Consider the following 23,519-nt stretch of genomic DNA (forward strand, 5'->3'; position numbering starts at 1 on the left):
CGCCCTCTATTGAGAGAGGGCGTGCTTCAATAGGTTTGCTGAACACTCACTCACTACTTCAAGTTGGATTCGAAATCAAGTGGTATCCCAAATTTGGGATGCAAGCCTTCAACTTTGCACTCAGATTTTCACTATAAAAAGGACAAACAGATGTCATTCATGTTTCAATTACGGGCCCTACTTCTTTTATGGTACTTTATTATGATGATTCACACACACAAAATAGATTGAAGCAAATATTTTCCAAGGGCAAGCTAAGTGCCTCTTCGTGTGTTGGTGTATTATTTGAAGGGGGGCTAGGATGTGTGGGGCTTGACGTCATAGACTAACAGTCAACATCATTGTCCGAGAGTGCGGAGAAACGAGTTCTGATAAAAAGGTCAACAAAACAGTTCAAAGTTTTTCACAGTGTTATGACAACCTAGAGATCTGTGCTGATTGGAACTCTCCATAATAAAAACCATACCGCCCCTCACATCCTAGCCCCCCTTCAAATAATACCCCAACACACGAACAGGCACTTAGCTTGCCCTTGGAAAATATTTGCTTAAATCTATTTTTTGGCCCGACCGTTTTCCACATTCCACGGTCGATAGGCCCATGCAGGTCTGGGCCGAAGTTGGCAGGATATTGCAGCGCATTATAGTATGGGCTATAATAACGACAGAATTATCACATGGAGTTCATGTGATGAACCCATCAGCAGAACTCCTACGTGAGATCAAAGAAACTAGTTGTGAGCATTTAAACCACGCATAATATAGACCTCAAAAATTTGCTTTTCGAGCGCCTGAAAAGCAGACTAAGTGTGTAAATTGTCAACAGTCTGCTTTTCGGGTAACAGAAAATGGAATCGACGAATCGCCTGATCTGATTTTCTGCTCCTCAAGCAAGGCAAAAGAAGGTGACGACGTTTCGATCGCCAGCACATGGAAAACTGGGTAAAATCTGCTTATCAGGTATAGGAGATGAGCCGAAGAGTAGATTTCAGGTAAAGTATACTTTTCTGGTAGCAGAAGGGCAAAAAAAAAAAAACCTTCGAAACTATTTGTACAATCAACATAGCATACATTTCATTCATCTCGTGTAAGTTTTTCAAACATGAGTTTTCCTCTTATTTTTACGTACGCAATCAAATAATAATTCCAAAACAATACTGTTTCCCTATTATATTGTTTAAAGTATCAGTTATGAGGACAAGCTGAAGAGAATTTTCAAACGATTTTGTAAGAATCAATATTTAACCAAACGTATCAAACTTACAGTGAACCAACACCCACTCTCGCCACTTTCGATAGGGGGAACAAACAGTACACGTAATTACTTATAAATGTAGTCATTACTTTTGGAGAGTTATTTACAAAAATTGCACTAACTTTCACTCGGGAGGTAACACACTGAGTATACAGTGTTTAAACGTCGGTGAAGGGCAAAACCTAATTTGATTTAAATCGTTTAATTTTACGCGTGTCAAATATGTCTGGGTTTTTTTGGTTCAGATTCTTTAACCTGCAAATTCTCAATGTGTAGAAACAGCTTATTAATGTAGCAATAGCAGACAAGTTTGGAAAAGAGTCTGAAACGGACGCGTTTCCTTTCTTCGTTTGATTGTAATTGGCGATGGTTTGTTTCTTTATATCTGTATTGTTCGATTCTTCAGCAAACAATTTCTCAGTGTGGAGAAACAGATACAGATTGAAACGGACACGTTTCTTCTATAGTAATTGGCGTTGGTTTGTTCCTATATTTCCGTTCTTTTTTCGTTTGTGTTTATGTCTTGGCACTTCGCCATGATATCAAGATTTGATTGAGGTTATTACATTTCCATTATTGGTCAGCTGGTTTCATTGATGTTACAACGATGGTGCGAACACGCCGACGAGACGAAGGAAGGACCGGCGTGATGCTTGTGATGCTGTTGGTGCTGATAGCTCAACTACCAAGCGTATTAGGTGAGAATCATTTTTTTGTGGGGGGGGGGCAAAAACAGTCCCCCCAAAAAAGTGGATCCACAAATTTACGGCGTGGGGTTCGGGGCCCGCTGAAGGGCCCTATTTTTCTTAGATTTTTAGATGTGGTGCGATCTGAGAAAATTTCTGCCCACTTTAAGTTGAATTTAAGGCCCAGAAATTGATCACAACTTAAGCAGGCTCCCAAACACGGCACCCTTAAAAGAATTAAAATCCTTATACAGGAATTCAACTGAATGTTCATCCTTTATTTCTGTGATTTTAGGGCAACCTGGTTATCTAGGGTGCTATGTGGACAAAAGTGACGATCGTGCACTACAGGGAGATCATTGGACGGATATGAGTGCCCAGTCTTGGGAGTGGTGCATTGTTAACTGTTCACGCAAGTCGTATCGTTTCATGGGACTGGAGTCTGGTAACGAGTGCTACTGTGGAGATGATGTCTATTCGAGGCATGGAAATGGATATGGCTGCAATATGACGTGTGAAGGAAACGCCGGTCAGACCTGTGGTGGATTAAATCTAATTCAAGTATACAGAGGTAAGACGTGACCCATGCCTGATTTCACAAGCTGGTTGTTAATAAAACGTGAAATGCTAGCTGACATGCAGCTAAGCCGCTGTGTCAAGATGACATCAGTCATTTCGAAGTCAGACACTGAAATTGTTAAAGTACCAATTACTGTGTGTGATGTAAAAGGTCACACGAAATTTCCCGCATATAAGGGCTAATCAAGTTAAATTGAATTCCTTTAAATTGAATTGAATTGAATTGAATTGAATTGAATTGAATTGAAAGTCAGAATGGAGAGGTCGAGCGTGTATGTCCAACTAATGTCATTCCATTGCTGTCTGTTTGTTTGCATTCGCCTTAAAAGTATTAAAAAAAATATATTACAATTTTAAAACCCACTTTAGGACTTGAACATGCAACCTTCAGACTCTGAATCCAATCCACTTGCCATAACAACTAACAACTTCACACTAGGCCTACAGTCTGGTATCGAAGTATACAATAAAGCTTCCATGGACCGAATAATAACAATTAACAATCTCAAATGCTACTGTGGGACTTGAACCTGCAACCTTACGGGACTAATCTGGTGGAAGCGGATTGGAGAGGGGTATATCATATTCACCCCCCCCCCCCGCCCTTCGCATTTGCCTATCTTGGAAAGAGTCCTTTTTCCCAAAATTCTCTTTTTTTTTCTCTCTGAGAAATTATTAGTTTTACTTCTTTTTCATCGATGTCATTTAATATCATTTTTTTTATTCTACATTGTGATGAATTTAAAATTATTTGGTAAACAGTTTCACTCATCCCTCACATTTTGTTCTTAACTCTAGTATCTAGTGGCGTGTGCTCCAATCCTTATAAGCAACCAAGTCATGGATCATACCACGTAGAATACCGTCCTTACAATTATGACCTGGGTAACCTTGAGTATGTGGATGCCCGTTTACGGTATACCTGCGACAGCGGTTACTATTTTCCAGTCCAGCCCCCAATTGTCACATGTGTTACAGGCGACCCGTCTTCATGGGACCCTTCCTACGCCAACTGCCGAGGTAAATATTATAATTCAGAGGGCTATAGTTTTAGTCCCGAACCACAGCGTATTTAAATCCTATTTATGTCTCTCTTGGTCATTTAATACCAAATACGTCATTTTGAATTACAGTATGACTTTGGGGTTAAGAAGTCGTCCTTTTCATTGTTGTATAACTCTTAAAATGAATCAACTTTTACTATATTAATAAATTAAAGTTATCACATCTTTTGCTTCAGCTTTTTAAATACATAGAATAAATACATCATTTAGGCCTAATCTGATTTACAAGATTATTGACATTTGTTGCTTGGTCACTATCATTGGTTTACTGTCATCTCGATAGTTAGAAAATATCAGATGACAATTTTAATTGGTTAAAAACCTGTTGACGTTTTAATTCAAGTTATTATTGTCGTTAGTTTTATTGACAATATTTTAGTTTAACCTTTATCCATCATTCAATTTAATCTCATATAATGCAACTCGAATAATTAACTTAAATCTTTCTAATCTTTCATCTCTCTACTTTGGTACTTGTTGTAAATCTACACCGTGTTAACTGAACCCCTACCCCCGGGTGATTTTGATTGTAATAACTTTTTGTGAGTGGACGGTGGGGCGGCGGCGGTAAAAAGTTGATTATGCAAAGCACAAAATGGCTGCTGTCTTGTTGCAGGCACAACTATCAATGAAGCGGTACATATGCACGTTTCTCCTGATATCTTGGGTGTTCAGGCTTCAGTGCTTTTTCCATTGTACTCATGATTTGCATTTTCATGGTTATATAACCGTGTACTGAATGGGATTCGGCTTTCTGTTTTACTCCCCGTAATTCTTTTATATGTGACAGGAAGAGCTCACAACCCCAATGTAATGCACTAAATAGAATGACCAGTCATCCATGAATTTCATTAAGTTTTACTTCATTTATTGTTTGGGATACACTTTGAATTGAACATTTTTGGGCATATACGAGTAAATTACCACCCACCCCAAGCCCAATTTGGCGTTGTTTTAAAACTACATTAGACCAGATAGAAACTATTAGTTGTCTTACTTTAAAGAAGTTGTTATTAAACACAGTTGTTTATTTTGATGACAATTGAAAATTAATTACACATCGATATTCGCTACACTGTGATGTCCTCCCTATGTTTCCCAAGCACTTAACAATTGATTTAAATATAAAACAGGCTGAGTGGTACGAACATAGAATTACTCTTGCGGCATACTGTGGAGGTAATACGGATGGGAATTTTTAGTTTGTTTTCAATATGAGTGTTTTACATACACATGCCACCATGGAAGCGTAGTATCAGGTGGGACCAAGGCTTTTGCACATTCGGGTAAATCACATAGGCCTACTCAAATTTGTATCCTTGTGGAGACATCGCTTTGCTCTCCTGTACAAAATCGTAAGAAGCTCGGAAGCTATTTAAAAAATGCTCATATTTAAACCAAAATCCTGGGTTGAAATTCCGACCAAATATCCCTTATATAAAATACAGCAATTTACGACACATAAGTATGCCTTGGAAATTCCTAAGGAAAGATTTCCATATCTGGCTATCACTTGTCACTCTGTGCACAAACCCTATGAGACTGGTCTGAAAATTTGCAAGTGTTTTCTCAGTAAATACTTTAATATTTTCCCTGCAAAATTTGACTTTTTAGGACAAATTATCGCTTTCTGATGGCTGACAGATCATGAAGGGAAACATTCGTGATGGCCAGATATGGAAATGTTTCCTAGTTTTTTTTTAGTAAAATCCATATATCAATTTCGTGAAATTCTTATTGAGACCTATTCACCCTAAGAAGGGCCTTGTGGAGATCTTTACAATTATTCTGTGTCGTTTAATACCCGGATTTCCACAAGGCATCATTTTTCGAAACAGAACACACACTTGATACCCTTACATCTCTCTTCATGTGTCTTTTTCTTTTAGCGTGTAAATCAATATCGCACTGTGTCGCTGGTCAGCTAAATTGCACCACTGCCACTGACCAACAATGTCACCAGTGTGATGGAGACTATGGGCCCAATGGGGCAGCCTACTCAAGCGTCAATAATGGAAGCGAGTGCAGAAGTAAGTAGTTTGATTTATAACTAAATCTGATGTAACATCTGTTCACTAAAAACTGTAGACTGTTTGATGGCGAGAACTGTGCATTGGGACAACCCACATTTGATAGTTAATTTGCCATTTGTGGACAGTGAGTATGTGCAATGGTCAACCATTTGAGAGCTCAATTCATCAATGTCCAAGTTTGAAGGGGTTTGCCCCGGTGTTTCTGGCAGTGGCTGCAATATGCGCCGCAGCACCTTGTAAACCCCTATAAGGTGCTACATAATGGTCTCATATTTCTCATAAACTTTATTTACCTTTCTTTATTAATAGACATAATTTCCAGTGCCTTGGGTACCCAATTGTTGGTAGATACGTGCGCTATATAAGACTCCGATATTAAGTGTTTCTTGATTCTGTTTACCAGAGCAATGTTCATGGAGGGATGACAGCAGCGCCTGTTACCCAGGCTCCTGCACAGACGCCAACTGCACATGCAGCAGTGGATTCTTGGGACCAGACTGCATGACCTGTAAGTTTATTAGGCCCATATATCCACGAAACTTTTATGTTTTCGTTCGCTCCACTGTTTTAGACTTCAGAAGATGTGGTTGTAGCCAATCAGATCTCGATCACATTCATTACCTCATGGATGAATAAAAACATTCCTCCATGATTACCTTTTCGATTAACTTACGGTATACGTTGCCTTTTATTTGCAATTTTGATAACATGTCACAATAGAAGCTTAGATGTTTGTTACAACATGTACCCTAATGATTCAATACAAATGCAGTATTCATTTTGAAGACTTTGAATACTTTCTCATGAATAAAGTGGGCAGCGGTCAAGCACCAGTCCTACCAGAGCACCGCGCCACCCTCGAAGGGTCGACAACACTAGAATCCCCCGTGGTCAATGGTAGTACGGACACCGTCTACACCAACGTACGAGACTTCGCACGCATCAAGATATATTGGGAAAGCTCCTATCAACCTGTTGGACTTCCAAACTCTTCCGCTGGTGGACATCCGTACATCCATAACGTTAGCCTGGGTGTTGTGTGGGCAAGAGTTGAAGCTTATGTTAATCGTGAGTTCAAACGCCATTATTTACAGTGAAAGTTTGAGCTGGTGGTGGATGGTATACTTTTAAATTGACCCAATCGCAGTCGGATGTAGGCTATTTTTGCGTGCTTGCTTCTGGGTCACGTACCTAATTCCCTTTAAAAGTTCACATTAACTCATTCGTGTAATTAACGACTACTTCAAATGCAAGTTACCAAAAGAGTTGCAAACCTATATTTCTTTTCAATACATTGTTTGTTATTTATTGTATTTATATTTAATTGCGCATAATTTGTTTCTGGTAATTTAAGACAAAATTACCTCCGACAACTTCAATTAATTTCAAGGCATCTTCAAGATTCAGCCTTGTGCACTACACCTCAAAGACCTGTCTTTGACTTTCTTTCTTTTGGGTCCATTATCGTTTGAATAATCAGGGTATTTTACCATTTTATCCATTAATTAAGGAAGTACAACATTGATATCTTCGATAGCCGAACAGAACTGCTCAACAACCACAGATGGAGTGCATTTTAGTCAAGACAGCCCGGCTGCAATCCTAGTTGTCTGTGAGCACACATTCAACGTGAACTACAGTAGCTGGACCCCAGTCACAGGAGATGTGTAAGTCTGCACCTGCTTATATAGAGGGAGTCGTGTTCGATATTAAACAGATAATTACAAATCATAGATGTCAGATATAACATAGGGACTGGAAAAAGAGGACCTAATATTTATGCTGCATATACTACTGTAACGGACAGTTTATGCAGCACTTTTGTTGTCATTGCTTTCTTGAGCTAGGGCTCCGGCGGAGGGGCTCCGAAGCGGCGGCGCGCACCTGACCTGGTTTTGTGTCTGGCTAGCGCGCGTTCCGAAAATAGGCACTGCAGGTTACTTAAGTGGGATTCTTTTGGTCACTTAAGCGTTTAGGGCTTGGCTAGATTCCAGGGATGAGTAAAGTTGTTACAATTGTATACATTTGTTCAGACTGTGTGTTTTCTTTGCTGGGAATCAGCAATTGTGGTACTGGTAGCGGTGTGGCAAGTTGACCTCGGAGCTTTTGCTGTCAATAAAGTTGAGTTTCGATCTTCTGTAATTGGAAATCCTGTGTGTGTCCATTTTTCCTGCGTTTTGCTAGATTTGGAGGACAAATTTAGCTTACGCTACACTACCTTATAAGTTCAGACAGGTTTTTGTCACCTCCTGAAAGAGTAAGTAGTTCTTTAAAGGTGTAAGCATCAACATTTGTCTACTCAACTTAGAACACAGAAAAATTCCTCGAGAAAATGTAAGCCATGAATTGAAAAGAAGATTTCAGTTTAGGAAATTATTTTCTGTAATGCTTGATATCTCCAAACTATTTTTGTTTCTTACAGACTAAGATATGATGTACACTCAACCAATGGCGGGTATCTGAAACTCTACGACAGAGACTCTAACAATACCATCATCACACGCTACTATAATGGACAGACAGTGTCAGGATATTCAACTTTCACCTTTGACTTTGATGACCCCTACCACTGTGTGGACGTCGGCAGTGGATGTCGAACCACCATGCTGAATGTGGGAAGTGACGTCACATCACAGGTTGGTTGAGTTTTAGGTTGATCTAATAATCCTCTGTACATTGTACTAATGACGTCACACTTTGTTTACGTGTGCGCTTTCCTATGGCGCTCAGTGGACCGTGGACCCCCACTGGCTCCATAGAAAAGTGCACATGTAAACAAAGCGTGACGTCATCAGTACAGAGGCTTATAGTTGTTTGTATGTTGGCAGCAAATCAGGCCACAAAGTAAACAAAAAGCATAGAAAGGTTTTAAAGCACGTATGGTCTATCGGTGGAGCAAAGGATTCATGATCGTGAGGTTGTTGGTTCGAGCCCCGCCGTGGCCATGCGTGTTGTGCCCTTGATTGAGGCGCTTTACCTCAATTACTCCTCTCAACCCAGGTGTTAAATGAGTACCGGCATTGTTCAATGTTGGGAAGGTAACAGACTCGCTGCTGTGGAGGGGGTGTGACGATCCCCCTACAGCAGTATATGAGTCTGGCCCAATCGCTAACGAAAGAGGGATGGGCACTCCGTTCCTATTATCTTTTAAAGGTTTTAATCATTTTATAACATTTTTAAAAACATTGAAAGTTTCAAAGAAATAAAGTGTTGTCGTAACTAGCATTCAGTACGTGAGAATAATTCGTCAACCTCTCTTTTCAAGTGTTAAAAATAACCTTTTCCATTATTTCCATCAGCTACAAAAGCAGTTCTCTAGACATATTGTTAAAAAAAACCGATTCAAATGAATTTGGAAATGTTAAAAGAAATGTGTATTAATTTACATAATATATGAAAGTTATCCCATTAGTACCTGCAATGCATTGTACTGAGTTAACCCCTCACACCGCCTCAAACAGCCACGTACAGCTATCGGTAGTGTTATTGATTTATGGAGGAGTTAAGACAATGTAATACAATTTTAAAGGTTAATTCATGGATGGATCAATAAAACCATAGAGTACTCGGGGGAATTCCAGGTGCTGCAGGGAGTAATAGGTTCAACTGATCTTTGTGAAATTGACCATTTCATCAAAGTTGTTGAGAGAAAAGAGATAGTTGAAAACATCTTTAACTTGGGATCTCTTTACACTTCAGGCAACAATGACGATCACTTTGCAAGGCTGGGCCGACGATCTAGCTGGTATTAAAGAGTACAATCTAGAAGTGCGACAGCTATCGGGAAACCATGGCAACGAGATGACAGAAATCTTTGACATCCCTGCCGTTTATTCCGGAGTTTATTCCGGAGTTACCAACTCCAGTCAGAATGTCACTTTACCTCGTGTTGGTAGGTTTTGTTGGATTAAAATTAGTACTTGTTCTTTGATGGACATGTTATTTAATATCTGCTGGAGCAGAGTTGCATCAGCTCATCTGCCATTCTGTCGGATCATTCCATCAACTTTTGATCATGTAATCTGATATATGTTGAAAATTTCTTTCCGAATGTGATTGGGGATATGTACGTTCAAATTGATGCTTTACGATGCTTATCCCATAAGTGTTATTGGGATGGCGACAATTACCCGTCAATTATTTATCACTCAATATTGATTTGATGTCATCTCATGTATATGACCCGTTTACCAATTTTTCTTCCAAATAACTTGAAACTTTTAGAAAGAACTTACTCAGAACAATTTTTATGATAGTTCCTGCTGAATCAGGCTAATTGTAATCCATACTACTTCTTGTCCTATATTATGACATCAAGTTGGAGTATCGATGAGAAAAAACGTCACATGAGGTGATTGATGATTCCTGCTCCAATGCGCCAATATTTTAGCCTTTCCCCAATATTTCTTACAAAATGCTCTCATTTCATATCCACAGGTGTATCCACACGTGTATACTCCATCGTCCTCACCACTGTCGACAACGCTGGTAACTTCAGACTCAGCAGACGTTTTGTATTCTTCGACGACGATCCTGATGATGTGACTATGCAGAACAACGCATCTGTGCGATTACTTTCAGCGACTAAAGAAACCGACTACGAGTGGTTGATTGACCTAGACTCCAGCGGGGGGATGACATCAGTAGTTCTTGATTGGACAAACAGATTCATCAATATTCATCACCTGAATCAAGGATTTTTGAAACCCATCGGGTCTTATGTCAATGCAACTATTGACGATGGTAATTAATTAGGCTTGATGAGATACCAATTATAAACAGACCTTTTTCAGCAGTAGCAGCTATCACTTCATGAGATTTTGAGAAGATCTTAGGAGAATCAGAAAACTCAAAAATAAAATTCATGTCATTCCAAACAGTGAAGGCCTACTATGTCATTTATCGTCAGGAAAACATGTTACTGTTTGAGACTTCAGCAATTTATGTGTGAGTTATCTACTTCTCTTCAAAACCACACCTCTTTTCAAAAGAGATACACAATGCTTTAGATTGTCAGTAGCTTATCATTACACAAACTCAGAACTCTCATGGAGTACAGTAGACAAGAGTGTAAGAAGGCAAAAAACATTGTGAAGAATCTTACTGATCATTTCCACTCCTAGATTATGACCAGAACTTTGGCCAACGTGGTCGTGCCGCGGTTCCCAATGCCCTCGGAGTGACGGAGTTCCGTGTTTTTTACGACATCGACCACAGCGGTGGAAGGACCACCGTCAACGTGAGTGACGACAACTCGGACAATTGGAGTAATGAAGCCACAAACACACAGGCGACCTACAACCTGACCCTAGTGGACAGTGATTCCATTCGGTTCTGGGTAGAGGCCAGGGACATTGCTGGCCACTTTGTGAGGGACAGTGTGTTAGTTCACGCTGATTCATCCCCTCCGACGATTCAAGATTTCAAGCTCATACCTGGTTTGTCGGGTATAAGGTAAGATTCTAAACTTCCCCACCTAAGCTATGAAAACTACAAAATCAAACTAATACTAGGTGTTATTTTTTCCTCTTTTTTGAATTTCAGCCATAACAGACTTGCTACAAACCGAGGCTTCTGTTTTTTTCATTGCAGCGTGGAGTGTACGACTTTTGATGAACACAGCGGTGCAAACACTGTCAAATGGCGACTCTTTCACGTCGATAACGGCACCGAGATGGAACACGTCAGTGAAACAACTCCAGTTGAACATATTGTAAGAACAAGATGAGGACTGGCCTTGTATTGAAACAGTCTTGACTTGTAAATGTTACACCAAATTAGATTAACCTTTCTATTTAGAGTTTCCAAAAACAAGTTCATGGAAACAGCTAGGCATGTAAAAATTTAATATTGTATTTTTGTTACAAACCTGGAAATATTTCTGTAATTTTTCAGGATCCTGAGGGCTGCAATCCTGCAACCTGCCTTTGTGTCCCGATTGGTGACTGCTACTCCACAAACTACAAACCTTCGTTCGTCGTTGACGACCGTGCCTTTGAGTACTACATCACACTGACGGTCACCAACCACGCTGGACTTGCAACTTCCGCGACATTTAAAGTAGGTGTTAGGGGAGTATATTTTATGGATATGATCGGACAGGAACACGACAGCAGATTGCTACAGGGATGGAGATTTCCAAAATTGGGACAAAATTGGGACAACGAAAATGGCTAAGGAGACGAACAAATATTTTACAACGTAGTATATAACGATTGCCCTTTTTCGCACATGCCATGCCCTAAGCCTGAATGCGTCGCAAGAATGTATGTAATTGTTCCAAGAGCGCCACAAATTCCCTGAAAGTCTGCGATAATTGCATATAGGGGGCCTCTAAGGCCACCCTGGGGTTTCCTTCAAGTTAAAGTATCCGTATCCTAGCCCACACTGCACTGATTGCATAGGGGTTCTCTTAGAGCCTCCTAGGATGTTCTCCAAGTTTAATAGAGCATCCCAGCTCACACTGCTCTGATTGCTTAGATGTTCTGTAGGGGGCTCTCTTAGAGCATCCCATGCATTCTTAGAGCATTGCGGGAGTTGTTATCATCCCTGCTCACACTGCACTGATTGCAAATGGTTCACTTAGAGCATCAAGAGGAAGTCTCACAGAGCATAATCAGCCAACACTTTCATGGGGTACTCCTAGAGCACCCCTTGGGTTCAGTAAGAGCATCCCGACCCAGCTTTTAGGGCTCTCTTAGAGCATCCGGGAGAGTCTCTTAGAGTATATTAGTCCACATTGCACTGATTACATACGTGTTCATTAGAGCACCCCAGGGAGTTAACTTCACTTTTACATCGATCAACATCAGTTTTACTTTTACACATGGCTTTAACATACCATTAACAACAACAAATCACTTAAACTAAAAGTCGATTTTTTTTGGTATCGTTTTAGACTGAATGGAGAGTGACTCCAGACAATGTGGACCAAACAGCCGAATCTCTGGCCAAACAAACCAACGACACTTCCTCCATCAGTGCCGATGATGTAGCTACCGCGGCCGACCTGTTGGACAGCATTGCCAACGCCCAAGACACATCCCCAGATGTAGGTTTAGTAAACTCTGGAATTTGTTTGGATTTGGTGTCGTACACTTTTAACCAATTACAATTCCACTTGTGCATGCATTTAGCTCACATTTGTCTCAAAAAAACTAGCCACAACTGATTTAGCCACGATGTTTTAATCAAGCATAACCTATACAGGTGACAGCGAATGTCATCAAGATCGTGAACAACCTTCTGCAAGTAGACACTGGGGAACTATATAAGACAACGAATACGTCACGCATTGTCCGGGCTCTGGAGAAGCAGATTGCAAACGTTCTCGCCGCGGGGAAGAACGTCAGTGAGGTGACGAGCAGCGTCGCGGTCATTGCGATGAACCTGGATCCCAGTTTGGTTGTGGAAGGGCTGCAGTTTGTAGCTCTGTCTGACAGGGGAGAGACTACATCTCTTTTGGATGATAACTTTGAGGTTTACTACGGCACCAACAGCACGGACGTCCCTTTAGAGAAAGTTGAAGCTTCAGTCAAAATACCAGACGTCGTACTGAATCAGCTTCCACCAGGTGAGATATGGACCATATGATGGTGGATCCAGCATTTACGGAGGTGGGGGGGGGGGCAAAAATGGAGGCGAAACCCGATCATACAAAGCATGGCATAGATACGCTCATGCGGGTGAAAATGTCTGTCTTTGAAGTGATGAAATAACAAGTTGAAGGCAGATATACAAGCATGCATTCATCAATTCAAACTTTGCAAACCAAAAAAACAGGTTTGTGAAAACCAAACAAATTACGTTGGACCTGTGTTTTTTTACAGTTTCAATATTACTTCAAGCTCGGTGCTGTGTGAGCCATCTGAGAAACTAGCAGGAAATACATCACATATTACTCAAGTAGGACCTGAACCCACTCAAGTTTACATCTTAACCACCCAAGTAGAGTCCCATTGCACCTGTAACGGGGCCAAATGAATGGTTTATAGCCTTGTTGCTTTACTCTGTTCTGCTGATGACAAGTGTGGATTTCTTTAATTTGTGTGTACCTCAGACCACCCAGTTCAGGTCAGTTTTGTCCTGTATGACAGCAGCAATCTCTTCCGATCCCAACGCATTGAGGACAGTCAGTCTACGGAAAATCCTCAGACTATCGGTTGTCTAATCATCTCTGCCAGTCTGCTGAATGTCAGCATCACCGATCTCCCTCAAGAAAGACCTGTTGTAATCACCTTCAATCTACACCAAGTAAGATTTAAGGAAATTGTGTAGTTACGGGCCCTGTTCTTATTAAGAGAACGAAATCCACATTTACGTTAATTGACTCGCTAACTCGCGACATTTTAAACCGTAAAAAAATGATGTGGATAGAATTTTTGTGCAACCCAGAAAAACAAAGATGGTGATTACCGCAATGCACCGTGAAAGCACAAAACCATGTTAATTCACATGGCATCAATTGAAAAATGCATAAACATATCACATTTGCTGACAAAGATACTCTTTAAATTTAGAATTAAAAAAAAATGCTTAAGGTTGCAGGAGTCATTTTCGAATCATGTTAAAACTAAAGGACTAAAAAAGAGGGCCTCGTAACTTCACATTCGTCACATTTTTTTTAACCTATACGACAGTTGTAGAGTAACTGACTGAACTCTTGCAATGTAGACAGGTTGTAGACTGGTAGAGTGAGCCGGGCAGTGCTGTTATATAGGATTACCCTGTTATGACATGATAAAGAACTTGAATTCATACTGTAGCCACTGCAGTCTGATTTGTGAGCCTGATTTGTGAGCCTGTGTGGTTCTATATTTAGGCGTTCCGCCAAAATGGCCACTCCCATCAAACGGAGACCTGCATCTTCTGGGATTTCAGTCTTCGTGACGGCATCGGTGATTGGTCAACAGAAGGCTGCAGGAAAGGCCAGCCGACCAATGGGAGAATAGTTTGCCTGTGTGACCACGCCACCAATTTTGCCGTACTTGTGGTGAGACGATAATAGGGGGAATTACCTCTACGTTGTTTTTTTTTTGGGGGGGGGGGGGAGCAGGCTTTGTTTCTCTGTTTTTTCAGGGGAAAATTAAGCTTTAACTTCAGTTCACTTGTTAATCGTAAAGCTTACGTTTGAACAAGATATCACCCAAATAAGGATATAAACGAACACAATCTCTCAGTAATTAGTGAAATTGTAATCGAGTCCTTTAAGGATTTGAAGGATTCTTGGAACAGTCTATTTTTTGCTATCGGAGAGTTAAGTTAAGTTAAGTGTCGGAAACAACGTGCATGGACTGCCTGGCACTTGCGGTGCTAAAACTATGTCAGCACTGGACATAAAATTTATTTTGGTATAACTTGATCTTCAGATACAATGAACAATTTCTGTTTATCTTTTGCCAGTAGAGTGTTGCTCAACCATGAGTCCATGTACCACCTCAAACCGCCTAGCCCATTAGTCCCTGTACAGGGTGAGTGAAACAAAAACCGAAAGCCAAATGTTGGGACCATTGTTTTAGTGACGTTCTGCATGTATCACTTTCAAAATCAAGGATATGAAAGTCCAATTCATAAGCTTTTTTTTAGTACAAGAATCATTCAAATCACTTATGTACTTTTTGAGTTACGGAATTTTAAACACAACCACTGTTTTAAGGTTCTGTTCACGGATCGCAAAAAAATTCGGTGTTCTTTCAGCAAAACGAAAACAAATCACATAGGGATGTGTGTGAATTGTTTTCGTCTTGCTGAAAGAGCGCAAACCATTTTGGTGATCCGTGGACAGAACTTTAAAACGGTGGTTGTGTTTAAAATTCCATAACTTGAAAAGTACATACGTGATTCAAACAACTTTCATACTAAAAGAAAGCTCATGAATTGGGCTTTCATATACTAGATATTGAAAGTGCTACATGCAGAACTTCAATAAAACGATAGTCCCGACATTTGGGTTTCGTTTTTTTTTACTCAACCTGTACTGCCCCAATCTTCCTCACCACTGTATGGTTTTATGGATTTATCCCTGAAGAAATACAATGTAATACAATCTAGTACAGATGCTGGTGGTTTGAAAGAGTTACTTAATCATTGCAGACAAGTCCCATGAACACCGTGGACGAAGATGCAGAAGATCTTGTATCGCAATCCAACGATTCGTCCTCAATTGACGCCGGCGCCTTCGATCAAATAGCAGACCAGCTTGATGACATTGTCAACTCTCAAGATACGTCCCCGGAAGTGAGTTATTCATTTTGCATATTTTTTTTTTTAATCACAAGACAACCATCTTTTGAAATGATCCCTGGGAAAGTTTAAACAGAGCAAAATTAATAAATAAATTGTGCGCATATGCATGTTATTATACACAACTGACAAATTAAACAATAGGGCCTTATTATAAAATTGAACAAAGTTATTATGACCACCGGAACACTGTACTGGGACTCTCTACCAACTATCCATGCCAACTCTGATCCCTAGTCCTCTGTTATTTATTCCCCATTAATTGTGAAAAAAATATACTTTGAACTTATGTAAAGGTGTATTCAAATTTGTATTCATTCAGTTTGCTCTTTGTGTTAAAGACTTCGTGAATAGGGACAAAATAAAGATGGCCGAGCACCCAACATTTCATTTAGGGCAAATATGAAATATCGCACTGGAATCAAATATTACTCAGGTCACGGCAAATGTCATCAAAGTCGTGAACAACCTCCTACAAGTGGATACCCGAGAATTCAACGATTCGGAAAGCGCGGCCAACTCTTCGTCCCGGATTGTCCGCGCCCTGGAGAGGCAGGTGTGGAATGTCCTGGCGGCGGGGAAAAACATCAGCGCGGTCACAACCAGCGTGGCAGTCGTTGCGAGTCACTTCAACGCTGGTGCTCTACTCAACGGGGTAGTGTTCGCTGGTCTTTCTGGAGGCGGTGGAAGCGAGTCACTGGCTGATGAGGATATAGGTGTCTTCCATGGTTCTGACGGGGACATCCCCTTGGTTAAAGTAGAAGTATCCATCAAACTTCCCGAGGAAATACTGAAACTATTTCCCACAGGTAGGTATAAGCGGTGACAGTTAAATGTTTCTCGGCCAAAAATTGAATACTAGGTTCGAAACAATTGAGAAATCAGGGATGAATAAAAAAATCAAGGAGAAATCAACAACCAGGCACGTTTTCTGTATTTCTAATGATTTTGTGGCAACTTTGCTGTAGTTTATGAGCTGAATGGCTGGTCCAAGAGAGCAAGCTAATTAACGCCCTTTTCGCAACTCAGTGACTGACCCACCGACTCTCACTTGTTAGCTGGGCAGTGCTATTGTTTAGGTTTACCTATAACGCCAATGAAAAAGCTAAGTCTTGCCCATTGCGTACACCAATGCATGAAAAGACTTCCAGTGAATAGCCATTTTGATTCAATTGGTAATGTTGTGGGCCGTTGGACCAGATTTACAAAACTTGCATAGCCTTTTTAACTAAGAATGTATTGTTTGAATTAATAAATTTGCACTTGGTTCGTTCCATCTGTCTTATTAAACAGGCAGTGCTGTACCCATCAGCTTCGTCATGTATGAGAACAGTAATCTCTTCCACTCCCAGCAAGTGGACAACGCCTCGTCAACGGAGTTCCCCACCGCCATCGCCAGTCGTATCATCTCTGCCAGTGTACCAAATGTCAGCATCAGTGATCTCCCATATGACAGTCCCGTTGTCATTGCCTTTCATTTAAAACCTGTAAGATCTCAAATGTGTCGTGCTGTCTTGTAACTTGCTTTCCTCATAGTTAAAAATATACTTCGGCAGTAGTCCTGTTTTTGCTTTTGTTGTGTTTCCCTCCAACCGGCAGGAAATATTAAAAACAAGGTGCGTTTCTTAGTTCTGCCTAAAGTTAGTTTGTATGTGAAGACAGTAAACAGCTGATCATAAACTATTAAGTGGGTGGGATATTATTAAGATTGATCATATCAGAAGGGTTCCACGGTTTGTATGCTTAGGATCACTGCAGTAAACAGTAAAAGCTGTAAGCACTAAGCATATTAAGGAAAATCGATGATTGAATAATTGAATAAAAAGTTGCCTGAGTTACCTCGTGTGGTATACGTGTTCATTATAACCAAACAGTTGCGACTTGTAGCGCAAAAACTTGCCGCGATGCCACAAATTCGGATTCGCACTTGAGCCGAGTACGAACTGGCCCTATTGTGGTTGACGCCATTTTTCTGCTCAAGTTCTTTGATCCTTCTTAATAATAATTAAATAAAATAAAAGCTTATAAAAGCGCTGGGATCTATAGCAAAACCTATTCATTGCGCTGGGGGATAAATGAGTACATTGTAATTGAATTTCCAATACCGCAGGTGATGAGTCCAATGGAGAACACCGAACAGACGGAGACCTGCGTCTTCTGGGATTTCATTCTTCGTGACGGCATCGGTGATTGGTCACCTGAAGGTTGCAGGACAGACCAACTGACCAATGGGAGAATAGTTTGCCTGTGTGACCACGCGACCAATTTTGCCGTACTTGTGGTAAGCCTTCGTATAGGAGATAGAGAAACAAGCAAAGTAAATGTCAGGCACAGTATTTGAGACGTTGGTATCCACATGACTATTGTACATAACAATCTTCAGGTTTCCCCAAATAATTAGTCAACTTCTTTTCTTTCTTATTGCAGAATATCCATGGCAAAAAGTTCACCAGTTTGGCTTTGGATATTATCAGCAAAGCTGGATGTATTGTCTCCATCGTGGCTCTAGTCATCACCATTGCCATATACTCATCATTAAGGTAATTTGTTAGAGAATACTTTTATTTATTGAGCAGGTATTAAGTCAGTCACAAATCATTGCAATGAAAATCATTGTATTTACCTAAGACGGCTGTTTACAAAAATAGCGAGCGACCAAGCGAGCGTGCAAGTGAGTATATAATGATATTGAACTCAGAAATTGTAAGGCTCTAGCTTGACTGTTTTGGCAATCGCACCTTAACATTTAATTCAGTCACTGTAGTGTTGGAAATAACCCTGCCTATTACTCATGAAAACCGCCCAGTCTGTTCACTGTATTGCCTGAAACAACCTATTACTCACTGTAGTGACTGAAACCACACGAAAACTCTGAAGGTTTACCAATTCTTCAGTCAAACACAATCATGAGGTGCCGTGACCTTGTGTTCTGGAGCAAGTTTGTGGTCTACGGGTAATTCTGCAGGTTGTGGGTTCGAGTCCAGCCTGGGGTTGTGGTGCGTGTGCCCTTGGGCAAGGCACTTTGTCACTCATTGCTGTGAGGGCAGAGTTGGTTACTGTGAGAGGTTGATTACGGCCATTAGCGCCGAAATGGCTGCATACCGGCCGTATGTGCTCCCATAGGGAGTTGAGAAGGTTTCAAGAGTGTTGCCCATTAAAACAAGAATAATTTCAGTTGTAAAGCGCTTTGATACCCCGTTGTGGTGTAAACGCGCCATGTAAATGCTTGCTATGCTAATGGGTAAGCCGCCCTCAGGTAAACCTGTGTAGGATCGAAATGTTAGACCTGCTAATTTGTTGATTTAAATATTTCAGGTCAATCCAGTAAGTGAGCAGTTCGCAGTACTTTTATTCATTTAAAAAATATTGCTTGTTGGATGATACAGGTCGTTGAGATCGAAGACTCCCAGCCGCATCCTCATTAGCTTCTCACTGTCTCTGCTGTGTCTCTACCTGGTCTTCGTGGCAGGCATCGAGCAGACATCCTCCCGCGTGGGTTGCATCGTGGTAGCCGTCTTGATGCACTACTTCACGCTGACGTCCGTGGCCTGGATGGGCGTGGAGGCCGCGAGCATGTACCTGAAGCTGGTCAGGGTTTTCAATTCCGACGTGGAGCACTTCATGATCAAGGCGTCTGTCGTTGCTTGGGGTAGGTAATCAGAGTTCCAGTATATGTGTCCAAGTGTTGAGTCACAAAGTTTGAGCTGAGGAGTCAAATTCACAAGTCATATGGATCAATTCTGAGTCTTGAGTTAATAATCACTTAGTTCCAGTGTGAGTCCCAAGTCACTTAGGTTCAAGCCCGAATTCAGGTCTCAAGTCAGTTGGTTTGATTCTGAGTCAGAGTCTGAGTCATAAGTCATGTGGTCAAATCTGAGTCTCAGTCACGAGTCACTTAGTCCCACTCTCATCCCAAGTCACTTTGTTCAAGCCTGAGTACAGGTCTCTAGTCAGTCGGTTTGATTCTGAGTCAGAGTCTGAGTCATAAGTCATGTGGTTAAATCTGAGTCTTGAGTAACGAGTCACTGGGTGCCAGTGTAAGTCACAAGTCACTTTGTTCAAGTATGATTTCAGGTCTCAAGTCAGTTGGTTCGATTCCAAGTCTGAGTCACGAGTCACATGGTTCGCGTCTAAGTCTCAAGTCACTCGGTTCAAGTCCGAGTCCCAAGTCACGTGGTTCTTGTCTGAGTTCCAAGTCACTTGGTTCTAGTCTGAGTCTCAAGTCACTTTGTTTTAGTCTGAGTCCCAAGTCACTTGGTTCTAGTCTGAGTCCCAATTCACGTGGGTCTAGTCTGAGTCTCAAGTCACTTGGTTCTAGTCTGAGTCCCAAGTCACGTGGGTCTAGTCTGAATCCTAAGCCACTTGGTTCTAGTCTGAGTGCCAAGTCACTTGGTTCTAGTCTGAGTCCCAAGTCACGTGGTTCTAGTCTGAGTCCCAAGTCATGTGGTTCTAGTCTGAGTCTCAAGTCACTTGGTTCAAGTCTGAGTCCTAAGTCACTTGGTTCTAGTCTGAGTCCCAAGTCACGTGGGTCTAGTCTGAGTCCCAAGTCACTTGGTTCTAGTCTGAGTCCCAAGTCACTTGGTTCTAGTCTGAGTCCCAAGTCACTTGGTTCAAGTCTGAGGCTCAAGTCAGTTGGCTCAAATCTGAGTCCCAGTCTTATTTGCTTGATACAATTTCGACCCTGATGAGTCACCGCCACGATTCCCTTGGTCTGGTCCCAGTCCTGATCAAACACCTGGTTCAAGTCTTAGTGGTCTCAATTGGGTCAGAGGCCAGGACCGAGTCACAAGTCATTTTGGCCTAATCTGAGTCCCAAGTCACTTGGTTCAAGCCTGATGAGTCCATGTCTTAAGTCAGTTGGCTTGATTCTGAGTCTGAGACATGGTTGATTCTGAGTCTTAAGTATTGAGTCACATGGTTTGAGTCTGCATCCTTATTCACTTTGTTTATTCTGAGTCCAAGCCCCGAGTCACTTGATTTGATTCCGAGTCTGTGTCACAAGTCACTTGGTTCAAGTCTGAGTCCCAATTCGCTGGTTTCAGATCTGAGTCCAATCACATGTCGAAGTCTGAGTTTGCTGTCAATGTGACTACATGGTGTATCTGTTTTACATTTAACATTTTCATTTTTTTTTAAATTTCAGGTCTTCCATCGCTCGTCATTGATGTGATACTGGCAGTAGATTATACAGTGTATGACAATGAATACAGGTCAGTCCCTACTTGGAATATTACACAAAGTAATTTTACAGCAGTCTTTATTTGACGATGGAATTTTGCTTTGCCGTGCCTTCTTTCATTGCAATATCAAAGGAAATGTCTCCGATTTCAGATAGTGGCTTAGCACTGAGGGCCTTTGCTGAGCTGCTCATTAAAATTCATTGATACAAATGTTTCTTCGCAGTTGCTTCTTGAAGCCCGGAGCTGCTTTCTTTTTCGGTCAGCTGCTTATCATAGGACTGGTCTTCCTTTTTAACGCCGTTATCTTCGTGCTGATCTCGCGCAAGTTCCTGTGCAGAGACAAGACACTCCAGAGCACCGCCAACACGAGCAAGAAGAAGCAAGGCACGACCATGAAGCGCCTGCAGAACATTGCCGCCGTCTCGTTACTGCTTGGCATGACTTGGGTCTTCGGTCTGCTGTCCATCTTCGAGGCTTCCAGCTTCGCCTTCCAGGTCATCTTTGCCGTCTGCAACTCCCTCCAGGGCCTGTTCATCTTCCTTCTGTTTGTCGTGCGCCAGGAGAAGATCCGCGCGTCTGTGATGGCCCGCCTGCGAGGACGAAACCGGGTCGATGCCAACGCGACCACCGCTGCCTCAGTCAGCAAGGTCATCAGCAACCCTGAAGAAGATAAAGAGCCAGGTTCAAATGAACTCACTGACGACAGCATACTCTCAGAAAAATACGAAAAGGATAACGGTGCTCCCAACAGCCCCGAAACAGCCGAGACTACATATCTTTAATCCATTACCTTTCCAAAGCTTTATGGTTTGAGGTTAATGATATTCGAATTCAGTAGTAGTAGTCAAGCGGTACAGCATTTGACATGTTTTAAAGACTTTTTAAAATTAAAACAAAATTAAAACACAGAGGTCATTTTGTTCGGAGCAAAAGTGCTAGATAAAAAGTTAACGCTGTTCCTTAAAGGGATACATGATTTGCTGTGTGTTTCTTTAAAGGTGCTTCATTTGCTCTTTGTGCATTTGTTTTCTTTTAGGATGGCGCCACAATTCAAAGTAGTAGCATGAATATTCTATACACAGAGTGCTATAATGTTGGATGCTTCATTCAAATTTTTCCCATTATTAGGGGGCTTCAAGTTTATGTAGTCTGGTTAACATATTGAACCAACGTTAAAGAGCAGTGATCTTTTCCTCCAAATAATCCCAACTTTTCCATAAGTTAACGCAAGTCGTCTCCAGTTAGTTCCATGTAATCTCCTAGTCAAATCAAGATTTGTAGATCATCATACCCCAGCGTAGTAAATAGAAGTTGTGACTTTTTGGTTCGATTTTCGAATCACGTTTCAGAAATGTCAGTACATATAGATCATCAACATGCAGTGTGTAGATTTGGCTTGTACTGACCTGTACATGCAGTTTGCGAAGCACATCTGTCTAGAATTTTGTTGGTGCTTTTATAGTGTCACAACGGAAAATTCGTCACAACTTGGCCAAACAATTTTGCATTGGGATTTATGTGTTTACTGCAAGTTCTCTTAGGTGAAAAGTGTTTATCTCTGTATGATAATTTTTTCAATCCGGTGCTGACTTCCCCAACTAATTAGCACACTTACACAGACTTCCTGTATTATTTAAATGCTCATGATCGTTTATTTTGTATTTTATTTCAGCAAACCTTCCGTTGTGAAACCTTTCTTCCGAACTACTGAACCATTATCTTCCTTCAGTTAATCGACCAACCTGCCAAACCTCAGAACTTCAGATCATTAAGCCCGGTTCGTACTCGGCGCGAAAGCGAAAGCGAACGCCAATTGGCGTCATGGCAAGTATTCGCGCTGCGAATTCGTAAAGTTGAGCGCATTTCAACTCGGGCGAATTTGGCAGCGAACGTTTCTTGACGTCAAATTCGCTTCGCATTCGCACTCTTTGTTCCATAAACTTGCAACAGTCATCAGTGTATTCAACGGTACTACAACTCTGTACACCGGGTTTCTGCATAACTCTGCATAGTTAATTCCCGTCACCAATTTGACTTGCATTAATCCAGTCAGAATCAACCAAGGAAGTGTGATTGTACAATTTTACTTTAATACTCATCAATGCAGCTGTAGCTCAAGTTGGTTACACACACATTTAGGGAATGTCCGATTATCTTAAAGGGAATATACAACATTTGCAAACATCGAAAAATAAAACTACCAAGTTTTTGCGAAATACCTTAATAGGATGTTGGCAAATGACAGTCTAAAGCATCCTGTAAAATTATGGCACCTGGTATACTGTCATTTTCAAGAAAAGTGGTATTTTTGTATCAATTTCCAACGCTGATCGGCCGATCAGCGTTGGAAACAACTGGCTTTTTTTCTCAAATACTGGCCCCAATTGACCATTGCACTTGTTTGCAATCGATTACAAACCTATGAACGGGTACGAGCCAGCTAGACTGGTTCCCTGACCTTACAATTCCCCAATGTATGTA

General features: G+C 41.2%; 1 protein-coding gene across 1 annotated transcript; it reads left to right on the top strand.

The window, feature by feature from the left end:
• Positions 1–4,178: 4,178 nt before the first annotated feature.
• LOC119724061 lies at positions 4,179–21,851 on the top strand. Its single transcript, XM_038194982.1, has 24 exons — positions 4,179–4,219; positions 4,374–4,393; positions 5,473–5,613; positions 6,020–6,124; positions 6,430–6,684; positions 7,127–7,283; positions 8,039–8,252; positions 9,316–9,508; positions 10,054–10,359; positions 10,740–11,070; positions 11,209–11,329; positions 11,512–11,676; positions 12,515–12,667; positions 12,826–13,189; positions 13,676–13,869; positions 14,438–14,608; positions 15,709–15,852; positions 16,295–16,667; positions 17,152–17,321; positions 17,939–18,139; positions 18,286–18,398; positions 19,245–19,507; positions 21,002–21,068; positions 21,262–21,851. Exons 1-24 carry the CDS (start codon positions 4,179–4,181, stop codon positions 21,818–21,820), a joined length of 4,821 nt encoding a protein of 1,606 aa, XP_038050910.1. The 3' UTR covers positions 21,821–21,851.
• The last annotated feature ends 1,668 nt before the right edge of the window (positions 21,852–23,519 follow it).

This window comes from Patiria miniata, unplaced genomic scaffold (assembly GCF_015706575.1).
Source record: "Patiria miniata isolate m_02_andy unplaced genomic scaffold, ASM1570657v1 HiC_scaffold_17, whole genome shotgun sequence".
Classification (NCBI taxonomy): domain Eukaryota; kingdom Metazoa; phylum Echinodermata; class Asteroidea; order Valvatida; family Asterinidae; genus Patiria; species Patiria miniata.

Coding starts and splice junctions, on each gene's coding strand:
- LOC119724061 (XM_038194982.1), top strand. CDS start 4,179: ATGGCTGCTGTCTTGTTGCAGGCACAACTATCAATGAAGCG. Junction 7,284..8,038: donor ACCCCAGTCACAGGAGATGT/GTAAGTCTGCAC, acceptor TGTTTCTTACAG/ACTAAGATATGATGTACACT. Junction 21,069..21,261: donor GTGTATGACAATGAATACAG/GTCAGTCCCTAC, acceptor GTTTCTTCGCAG/TTGCTTCTTGAAGCCCGGAG.